General features: G+C 44.5%; 1 protein-coding gene across 1 annotated transcript in view; it reads left to right on the forward strand.

Annotated features, from left to right (window-relative positions):
- Positions 1 to 2,586, forward strand: part of dpp6a (dipeptidyl-peptidase 6a) — a 656,996-nt gene extending 654,410 nt beyond the window's left edge. The window contains exon 26 of the mRNA XM_048605902.1: positions 102 to 2,586. Coding sequence (XP_048461859.1) covers positions 102 to 248 — 147 coding nt within the window. The 3' untranslated portion in view covers positions 249 to 2,586. The remainder of the gene's footprint in view (positions 1 to 101) is intronic.
- The last annotated feature ends 8,919 nt before the right edge of the window (positions 2,587 to 11,505 follow it).

Raw genomic sequence — 11,505 nt, forward strand, 5'->3', positions numbered from 1 at the left:
GGAATCAAACCATATGAATGTCGGTGGTTGTCAATGTTGTCAAAACAGGTCATCTATTTCCTGCAGTGCATTACTCACATGTAAATCTAATTCTTCTACAGATATATCCCGATGAAGGCCATTACATGGAGAAACCCACAGTTAGGCTGCACCTACACAAAACCATTATCAGATTCTTCGAGAAATGCTTCAAGTGCCCGAACAAGAACACAGAGACGTCGAAAGTAGGGGAGGAAGAGGATGACTAGATTGTTTTTGAGTGGCTTGCCAAGCACAAACATCTCTTTTATAAAACACAACTGATTTTGTTTTCCAGAACAGTGTTATGTTTAGCATGTTACAAAGACTGAGAGCAGTTACTGCCTGCTTCACTGACATCACTGCGGTCTCATCAGAAGAACCTCCAAGCATGAAATTAACAATCAGAGTGGTTGACTGTTCCGGTGTAATTGACATCCCTGCCCCTCCCCAACCCCCTGCACCCCCCCACTCTCTTCCCCCTCCTGGAAAACTAAAGTGTCAACCTTTGTAATTTCTCATGTGATGGGGAGGGGGTGCGTCACAGAATACACTTAATGGATGATCGAGGAGAGCGTCGGCAGGTTCAGAGGTCGAATAGATCAAGAGGGTAGATCAACACACCTCTGCAAACACCTTGTCAGGGTCACCCTAGGTGTCGAGAAGAACAGCAAAACCACCCCTTGGTATTATCAGCAAACATTTCATGGCGTGAGATGGAAACCCAACTGCACCAGCTGCAGTTTCAGAGCACAACCAGAAAGACGACAGTTAAATCCTTTCACTCGCAGTGGAACCTCCATTACTTGTATTTCAGTTGTCCACCTGCACCCATCCCACCCTCCCCATTTGGTCATGAGGATTTTCATAGAACAAATTGCAGGTGAGAGATAACCTCATTGCTGTATTTGCCTCCCCTTCTTGATTATAAGTCAACCACATTGCCCACAAATTATTAATATTCACTATATATAGCTCTCATCTCCGTTCCTATCTCTAAGGTATTGGCAGGACCATGGTGATTTGCAATTACTTCTGCCCACAAGGCAATTTCATTGCTAATATGGCAGATAATTAAGGTTTTGCTTGTAATTCCACAGTTTGGAGCCATTTGGTTTTACTCAACGTGGGGCTGCATTGTCCAAAAAATGTTAACTACCACTCCTTCGTTGTATGAACATAATATATTTTCCTTTCTTCTTCTCTCCTGAATGTGTGCACAACGTTAGACGGTCATCTTCAGTTCGTCCCATTCTGGCAGGAACATTGAAGGCTAGCAGCGAAATTCAGAGTTCCTTTGCTGTAACTTTAATGAATGTATATCCTTGATGCTGACAATAATGTTGCAGGTTTCCAAATGCCTTTCTTCTGTGTATGTTGTGTGACAGTCTTATTACATTCATCTGTGCATGGCAACAGACTTACCATCTCTGGAATGATTGCAAAATGCTTGCTTTTGGTGTACAGTTGCAATATTGCTCTTTTCTGGCAATGTGAACTTTAATTTAATGTCTCCCTGTTTTCTTTTCTCGATAGCTATCATGCATCAACAGGGTTGCCCTCGCCATCCACATCACATTTCTCATTGAATTAGTGTTGATGTTCAGTAATATTTCTTTTTAACCCTCTGTATGCAATAATTACATTGCAAGTTCAAGTCACTCATTGATTTGGAAATATCAGACGTCTGCACCCCAGAGAAACTGAATTCATCATCCAGTTTGCCCCAGTTGATCTTGTTATTTTAATGCAACTTTACGCTTAGCCATCATAAGTGAAATGGATAGATGGACAACAATAATCAAGTCATTAAGGTTTCGTATTTGTTCTTAAATAAAATGGCAAAAAAAGCATCCTAACATATTTTGCATACAAGTTACTGTTAGACCTCACGTACTAAATATTGTTGTGATTTGTGAAAAATCTTATTGGTTATATTTTTTAATTATTCTGAAAATAAATGAGGGTGGAGAGGGGTGAAACATATTGTCATTCGTGGAACAAAAGAAAAGGTTGATGTAGCGCTCGGAGAATTTACAATGCGGACAATTCCTTGTGAAATCATCCCTGATTCATGGATTTTTGTTTTGCGTTCTGCCTACAGTTTTGTAAATGGCTCATTTTGCAATGTAACCCTCCCACCTAGGAATCTCAATGACTCCCCTTTGCTTAAGCTCCTTCGATTTCAGAACCATGAGGATACCGGTTGTAAAATTAGACTAGACAAAGGAAACACCAAGGGCTGGATTTTCTTGCTGGAGTTCAGACCTCAACATCGGGCCTGTATGGGGGTTTCAAGCCCACCTCTTCCTGGCAGCCTGCTAATTGATCACTTCCATGCTTGACATCCTACTAGAGATGAGGAGTGAGCTCCCAAGGCTAGACGTGCAATCAGAGGGCCCACAGTAAAATCAGGTTGGCATAGGTGGTAGCTGCAACGGAGCACTCTTGGCTGCCTACATAAATGTAATGGAACAAGGGTGGCATGGTGGCTCAGCGGTTAGCACTGCTGCCTCATAGCGCCAGGGGCCTGGGCTTGATTCCACCCTCGGGCAACTATCTATATGGAGTTTGCACATTCTCCCCGTGTCTGTGTGGGTTTCCTCCGGGTGCTCCGGTTTCCTCCCACAGTCCAAAGATGTGCAGGTTAGGGTGGATTGGCCATGCTAAATTGCCCATAGTGTTCAGGGATGAGTAGATTAGGTGGGTTATAGGGTGATGGGCCTGGGTGGGATGCTTTGAGGGTTGGTGTGGACTTGTTGGGCCGAAGGGCCTGTTTCCACACTTTAGGGATTCTACATATAATAATGCCCACAGCCAAGAGGAACTTTGAGGTGGAGGGAAAGCCCCTTTTTGTGGGATAATGAAGGACAGTGGAAAGCTTTTCATCTTCCGTAGACCTGTCATTTGGGCATGGAACCCTGGTCCTGGTGGCTGCTGTTGGAAGACTGCTTCAAGTGAGCATTTTCCTGATTCCCTCCCCGGTAAAGGTGGTGAGAAGCCATTTTGTTTAAACTCCCATCTTCCTCCCCCCACAACCCCCATCTCCAAGGTTGGGAAAATCTAGCCCTTGTGCCGTTATCCTCATTCTGAATAGCACCCTCACAGCATCAGACTATTTCTTAAATTACCCTGGTCTTAGTCAGCCTGCCCAAAAAACCTATCGCAATGTCGACTGTGTGAAGAAACATTTTTGAATGATGACAATTAACCCTGTTTTTTGGAGTAATTACATCCAATATCCTTTCAAACCTTTATACGTTGGCACTTTCATACTGGTACATCTAATAACAAAATATTCTCTGACAGTTTCACCACTGTGATGAAGACGGAGGATTGGGAATTAAGAAAGAAATGCGAAACAATGGAAGTCCTAACACTTTGCCATCTAAGTACTAACATGTTGCCACCTTACTACCAATCCTGTACCACAACTTTATGGTTTAGCACCGGTCACATTAGAAAACCACATTATAAAATCTTGCTGTCAAAGTATCAATAAATACTCCTATAAGGCACATTTATGTAGTTGTTTTAACCATTTCATTTTTCTTATTGCTGTGTATGTAAAACTGTCTCAATGAGTTGATGATATTATCATTTCCTACCAAACTTATTCAATAAACCAACTTGAATTCTGAGATCCCTCAATCCATGGAGTTGGTCTGGACTTATTTCTGAAAGCAGCATATTAGAGTAGCATTTAGGGATTTTGTCGGAATCATCCAATTTAAAAATTGAGTTCTCCAATAAACAGGTTTCAACATCTGCAGCCATTTTCAAACTGGAAAGATAGGTACTAATGGCAGTATAAGGAAAGTATATTTCACTCTCAACTCCTTCATAGAATTATCATAGAATCCCTACAGTGTGGAAGCAGGCCATTCAGCCTATCAAATCCACACCAACCCTCTGAAGAGCCTCCCACCCACACCCCCTACTCTATAACACTGTATTTCCCATGGCCAATCCTCCCAACCTGCATGCATGAACTTGGGAGGAAACCAGAGCACTTGGGCAACAGTGCTAACCACTGAGCCACCTCTTAACCTAGTGATTACAAGAGAAGGATCAGTGTCACATCAATCATGTTACCAGACAGTGGTGAGTGAGTGGCAAAGATGATTCCTTACACTCATGCTTGCCCATAGACTTTCTGTGGGCATTTTATTTTTGCATTGTAGCTTGAGCTGATTAGAAAGGCAGTTTGGCACAGTTTTCCCTCAAGGTGATCACTATTGAGTGTGAATAGAGTAAGCAACGATGTGTCCCCTCGAACAATTGGACCGGTGCATTCTTAATAAAGCATGCAGAGCCTGAAGCAGGCAGTGCAAATTAGAACGTTTAATTAATGTCAAATCATCCACATATAACGAGATAAGGAGAGGGAAAGAAAGGTTGGATTGAGAGCAGAAATGAACGTGACAGGAAGAAAAGGTGAAAAAAAATCATTAATCACCTAATTTTACTTTTATAGATCTCCAAGAATAATTAAGAATCAGTGCTGGTAAAAATTAATTTTCAGCAACAGAGAAGTTATATGACAGTAATTAAGATTTGGCATACCATTAAACATTTAGTTACTACACAAATGGACAGGCCTTAACTACAGAAGTGTTTTATATAAATTACAGAACAAATTCATTCTCTTCCATGTATGTCAGTGTCATATCTCCCACCAGGATTAATTTTCAGAGGAGTAGAGCAACCGGGACTGTGACTCCCTGAGTTCTATATTTAATTGTGCACAAGCAGCCACCAAAACCTGCTGTCTGATTTACTCTCAAATGATAGTGAGCAGAGATAGCTTGGAGTAGCGTGGTGGCTCAGTGGTTAGCACTACCACCTCACAGCACTAGGGACCCAGGTTTGATTCCAGCCTCGGGTGACTGCCTGTGTGGAGATTGCACATTCTCCCCTGCATGGAGGTCCTCCGGGTGCTCTGGTTTCCTCCCACAGTCCAAAGATGTGCAGGTTAGGTGGATTGGCCATGGGATGAGTAGGAGTGGGGGTGGGGGTTCTAGATGGGATGATCTTGAGACGGTAAGTGTGGGCCGAAGGGCCTGCTTCTACACTGTACAGATTCTTTGATTCTATGTCATTTCTACCTCAGGGTCTATACTATGAATTGATAAAATGTAAGGGAAAAGGAGTATTTTACTGCTATTTCAATCAAACGTAATCTCATCACAATCATACTGTGCTTTGCCAGAGCTTTGCTGATTCCTGCTTCAGTTATCACACTTAATTTTTATCACTGATCTGCTGCCACCTCAATGCCAAAAGTGTTTGCACGATACTGAAAACAACTGAATGAATTTACCAGTTTAGGTACAGGTGATAACCTGGGAGTAAACTGAAACCATTTTGGTAGGTTTCTATGTTTCGTCTTTGCTAAAATTAACGGCCTATCGCTAATACTAGATCAGAACTCAGCATCTGTGGAGAGAAAGCAGAGTTAACATTTCGGGTCCGGTGACCCTCCTCCAGAACTGAAGAAGCATTATCACTACCTCGGCTTCCAGATTTTCAGACTAATGTTCTGGAGACCAGGGTTCGAATCCTGCCATGGCAGATGGTGGAATTTGAATTCAATAAAAATCTGGGATTAAGAGCTGAATGATGACTATGAAACCATTGCTGATTGCTGGGCAATGGAAGAAAGCATGTGGTTCACTAATGTCCTTCAGGAAAGGAAACTGCCATCCTTACCTGGTCTGGCCTACATGTGACTCCAGACCCAGAGCAATGTGGTTGACACCTAACTGTCCTCCAGGCAATTAGGGATGGGCAATAAATGCTGGCTGAGCCAGTGACACCCACATTACAGAATAGAATCCCCACAGTGTGGAAAGAGGCCATTCAGCCCATCAAGTCTGCACAAGTTCTCCAGAGTGCATCCCACCCAGGTACAGCTCCCCACTTTATCCCTGTAAACCTGTATTTCCCCATGGCTAATCCACCCAACCTGCACATCCCTGGATGCTATGGGCAACTGAACATGGCCAATCCACCCAACATACACATCTTTGGACTGTGGGAGGAAACTGGAGCACCCAGAGGAAACTGGGAAGAACATGCAAACTCTACATAGACAGACACCCAAGGCTGGGCTTGAACCTGGGTCCCTGATGCTGTGAGGTAGCAGTGCTAACCACTGAGCCACCATGGCCCTGTACATCCTGTGAATGAATTTAAAAAAACATGTTGCCAAACACAAAGCCCCGCTCTTTTATTCCTATCCAAATTCTTCCCTGTAGGGAAGTGACTGTCAATGGGGAGGGTGTGAGCTGATGCTTAGGGTGAGGTTCTTTACAGGACACACTGTGAGACACAGCCAACACACCTCGACTCTACTTGCCATTCCTCTGCTACGTCCTGGACCATGCAATTTCTCCCCTCCCCCCTGCCAGATTTTCTAGCCTCCCCTCTCCCTGCTGCTATTCCTGTTTAATTACATTTCTTCTGGGTACATTTTTATTTCCATCTCTGAATATCATATCCCTTTGCCTTCTGTTTTCTAACCACTGCCACCCTCTATGCTACCACAAATCCCTCTATTCCACATTCCACATCAGACAGATGTTCACCCGCACAACCGCTAATGTGGTCTACTGCATCTGTTGCTCCCAATGTGGCCTCCTCTACATTGGTGAGACCAAGCGGAGACTCGGAGACCGCTTTTATTAGAGCACCTACGCTCGGTTCGTGACAAACGACAACCATTTCAACTCCCCCACTCACTCACTGGGTGACATGTCCATCCTGGGCCTCCTTCAGTGTTACAACGTCGCCACCTGGAAACCGGAGGAGCAGCACCTCATAGTCTGTCTTGGGAGCCTACAACCCAATAGTCTCAATGTGCAGGTTATCTTCCTGCCCTCTGCCCACCACTGAAACTGGGGGACACCCTGGTCCACACTTCCATCAACCCCAACACCTCCCCATAGCCCTACGGCACCTTCCCCTGTAACTGGCAAAAGTGCAACACCTGCCCAGTTACCTCCTCCCTCCCCAGAATCCAAGGGCCCAAACATACCTTCCAGGTGAAGCAACACTTCACCTGCACTTCCCAGAATCTAGTCTACTGCATCCGCTGCACACAATGTGGTCTCCTCTACATTGGGGAAGCGAAGCATAGACTTGGCGACCGCTTCGCAGAACATCTACGTTCTGCTCGCAAAAAAGACCCTGAACTATCTGTTGCCTGCCACTTCAATGCACCACCTTGCTCCCTGGCCAACATCTCTGTCTCTGGCTTGCTACAGTGTTCCAGTGAAGCCCAACGCAAGCTGGAGGAACAACACCTCATTTTCCACTTGGGGACCCTACAGCCCTCTGGACTCAATATTGAGTTCAATAATTTTAGGGCCTAAACTCTCCCATGTCCCAGCTCCCCACCCCACACACCAGGCCTTGTTACCACATAGCCTGCCATTACACACCTCCTATTGTTAGCCACAAACAGTCACCATTAACAACTACTCACCCTCCCAGCCTGATCGCTAGCAACTTCTTTGTCTGTCCAACTGTCTTTCTCTCTCTTTGGGCTCTATCCTATCGTTTACTCCCTACCCCATCCACCTCCCTATTTTCTGCATATAAACTGACATTTTCCCAGCCACCATCAGTTCTGAGAAAGGGTCACCGGACCTGAAACGTTAACTCTGTTTTCTCCTTCACAGATGCTGCCAGACCTGTTGAGCTTTTCCAGCAATTTTGTTTTTGTTCCTGCTTTATTGGGTTTTGGTTCAGGCATAAATGATGGCCAGGACACCAGGAAGACCTTTCTTCTGGGGCAAGAATGCAACATGACATTATAAGACTAACATTTCAAACATGTATTATTAAGTAATGGAGAAATGACAATCTGTAACAATGTTTGAAAGGCAGAATAACTCCACACTACACACACAACAGTTTCACTTAATAAAAACTGAAAGAACTGAGGATGCTGTAAATCAGAAGAAAAACAGAAGTTTTTGGAAAAGCTCAGCAGGTCTGGCAGCATCTATGAAGGAAAAAACAGAGTTAACGTTTCAGGTCTGGTGACCTTTCCTCAGAACTAAACTAAACACGGTTTCACCTGCTGCTCTCACACACACATGCAGGTATGAAGGATTTCCCATTTTTTGCAACTCATTCACTTTAGATCCAACTTTTTTTAATTGACAGCTTTTTTTCACGACAATGCAATCAGTTCTTTCGTTAACTACTTTGAGTTTGTCATTTACACAGGTAATTGTCACAGATTTAGACTGGAGGAGCGTCAAGTCAGCCAATGCAGATTGCATATACAATTGCAGCAATGCCCTTTTGCAAGGCCACACCCACAGGGCAAACCACGCACTATCACCATAATATGATGGTCAGTGTTGTTTCTTCATCAAGCACTTAGCAAATTGATTTCCACCTCACAGCCTCTGAAGCAAAATTAACTTGAAAAGTTCAGCATCACGTTAAATGATTTTATTGGCCCCTTACTGCTTGAGTGAAAAAGTGAGAAAATATTCATAGTTGCAAAACCGGCTCCCAGTTTCAGTGGTGGGCAGAGGGCTGGAAGATTATATTGATATTTGGTATCAATTCAATGGAAGAATAAATTGATTGGAGTCTGAACGTAAGTTAATCCACAATTCTTGAACCATCATCTCTGAAAAATGGCATAAGTCTACATAAAATGACTGTAATTTTGGCGGAAAGGATAAGAACACTGTCCACTTTGATCAGTACCGCCAGACCAAATAAATTCAACCAGCTGGGTCGTATGTTGTGCTGCTGCCATTGGTGTTGCTCATCATGAAAAGAAACTGAAGTTCTAGGCAGAATAGCCTAGCAACAGAGTAAGAATTCATTCAGTAATTAGACATAACAACACTTTTCTTCATGAGCATTTGCTCTAACAACATTCTGTCTTTGAAGATAGAATTCCTATAGTGTGGAAACAGGCCATTTGGCCCACCAAGTCCAGACCAACCCTCCAAAGATCATCCAAGCCCCAAGACCCTATCATATCCCTGCATTTCTCACGGCTAGCCCACCCTTGGACACTATGGGCAATTTAGCTTGGCCAATCCACCTAATTTGTGCATCTTTGGACTGTGGGAGGATACCTACACAGGCATAGGGAGAATATACAAACTCCACACAGACAATTGCCTGAAGAACTCAGGTCTGTGGTGCTGTGAGGCAGCACTGCTAACCGCTGAGCCACCATGATGCTGTGATTGCTGTTTTAAAATGGGAGTTCCATTGATATGGTAAACAAAACATTTCCTCTCCATGATATTGTCAGGTCTGATTCACCTGTGAGCATTTTGTCTCCGAACCGGAGGCTGTGGGTACAAATCCCATTCCAAAGATGGGAGATAAATTTTCAGATTTTTACAGCATCAGGGTGTATGGGGAGTAATTGAGCTAAAGGATTAGCGATGATCATATTGAATGGTGGAGCAGGCTGAAAGGGCCTTCCTTCCCCTTTACCTAAAATCTAAGCAACAAACCTTAAGACAACCACGGGAGATTGCCACTAAAGTGTACATTCTTTGAAGCCGTACTTACATCTGTTATCATACCTTGTGTAACTTCTTCAGTGGAAGACATTCTGTCCCAGTGCAGGCCTGGCGAAAAGGAGGCCCTTCCAGCCAGGCATTGTCGGTCTCGGCTTGGCGTGGTGGTCTCCAGGTTTGGCGGTCTTGTCCCAGCGAGAAGGTCTTGACAGTGTAGACGTCTTTTATGGTGTCAGCTTCTGAGTATTCAGGCGTCCCAGCATGGTGGTCTCGTCCAGCCCCAGCGTGCAGGCTGTGTCCCGGTGTGTGGTATTGAGGTCTCGTTCCCGCGTACCCCTTTGTATTCCCGTCTTGTATTCCCATCGTGGGGACCCTGTCCCGGAGGGGCAGTCTCGGCTTGGCTTAGCAGTCTCCAGATTTGGCAGCGCTGCCGTGGCACGAGTGTCTACGTCTGCGGCGATGGCTTCCAGGTACTCAGACACTCGTTGTCTTAATTGACTTTCCTTGAACTGAAATTGGTCTGTGAATGAACTCTGCCTTAATTTTGGAACAAAAATGGAAGTTGCTGGAAAACCTCACAGTATCTGTGAAGAAAAAAATCAGAGTTAACGTTTCAGGTCCGGTGACCCTTCCTCAGAACTGATGATAGCAGGAAAACGTTGGTTTATATGCAGAACATAAGGAAGGCAATGGGGTAGGGAGTAAACAATAGGATAAAGGATAGAGCCTGAAGAGAAAGAAGAGCAGTTGGATAGTTAAAGGAGATGATAACGATCTGGCTAGGAAGATGAATAGCTGTTAATAGAGACTGTTAGTGACTAACAATAGGTAGTGTGTAATGGCAGGCTATGTGACAACAAGGCCTAGCCCCTACCCCACACACCAGGCCTTGGTCAGCCCAGTTATTAAAATAAGGCCTAGTTTCAGGTGAGCCTCACTCTTCTAGCTTATGGTAGGAGATCTGTCCTACAGCTGGAAATGGACCAGGGCCATCCGCTTTAAACAGCATTCCCAAATCGGAGACTCAATCATTCCTATGAATGAATGAAAAATCTTACAGGCTGACCCTACCCAGTGAAAAAACCAGTAACAGTCATTGTACACAATTTTGATCCCTTACTTGATGAGGGGTGTAGTTGTATTGGGGGCAGTTCACTGGGTTAATTCCAGAGATGAGGGATTTGTCTTATGAAGGAAGATTGAGAGGAATAGGCCTACACTCTGGAGTTCAGACATATAGAAGATGCTGAAGGGGATTGAGAAACGAATTGTAGAATTCATACGGGGAAACCTAGAACGAGAGGTCATAGTTTTAGGATAGTGGAAGCAGATTCAAAACAAAAATGAAGACAATTACTTCTCTCAAAATCTGCGAAATTCGCTGTCCACAGATTAGGGTGAGTGCTGCAACATTGTGTAAATTTAAGGAGGAAATAGAATTTTTATTGGTAACAGTTTGAAGGGTTATGGAGAGCAGGCTGGAAAGTGAAGTTGAGATGAGATCAGCCATGAAAGGAGGCGATGGCCTAATGGCATTATCACTGGACTGTTAATCCAGAAACCTAGATAACGTTCTGGGGTATTGTTGAATCAGAGATAGTAGGAACTGCAGATGCTGGAGAATCCGAGACAACAAGGTGCAGAGCTGGATGAACACAGCAGGCCAAGCAGCATCATAGGAGCAGAAAGGCTGACGTTTCGGGCCTAGACCATTCATCAGAAATGGGGGAGGGGAAGGGGGTTCTGAAATAAATAGGAAGAGAGGGGGAGGCGCATAGAAGATGGATAGAGGAGAGGATAGGTTGAGAGGAAACAGACAGGTTGAAGAGGCGGGGATGGAGCCAGTAAAGGTAAGTGTAGGTGGGGAGTTAGGGAGGGGATAGGTCAGTCCAGGGAGGACGGACAGGTCAAGGGGGCGGGATGAGTTTAGTAGGTAGGAGATGGGGGTGCGGCTTGAGGTGGGAGGAGGGGATAGGTG

The sequence above is a fragment of the Rhincodon typus genome, chromosome 2 (genome assembly GCF_021869965.1).
Source record: "Rhincodon typus isolate 14 chromosome 2, sRhiTyp1.1, whole genome shotgun sequence".
NCBI classification, from domain to species: domain Eukaryota; kingdom Metazoa; phylum Chordata; class Chondrichthyes; order Orectolobiformes; family Rhincodontidae; genus Rhincodon; species Rhincodon typus.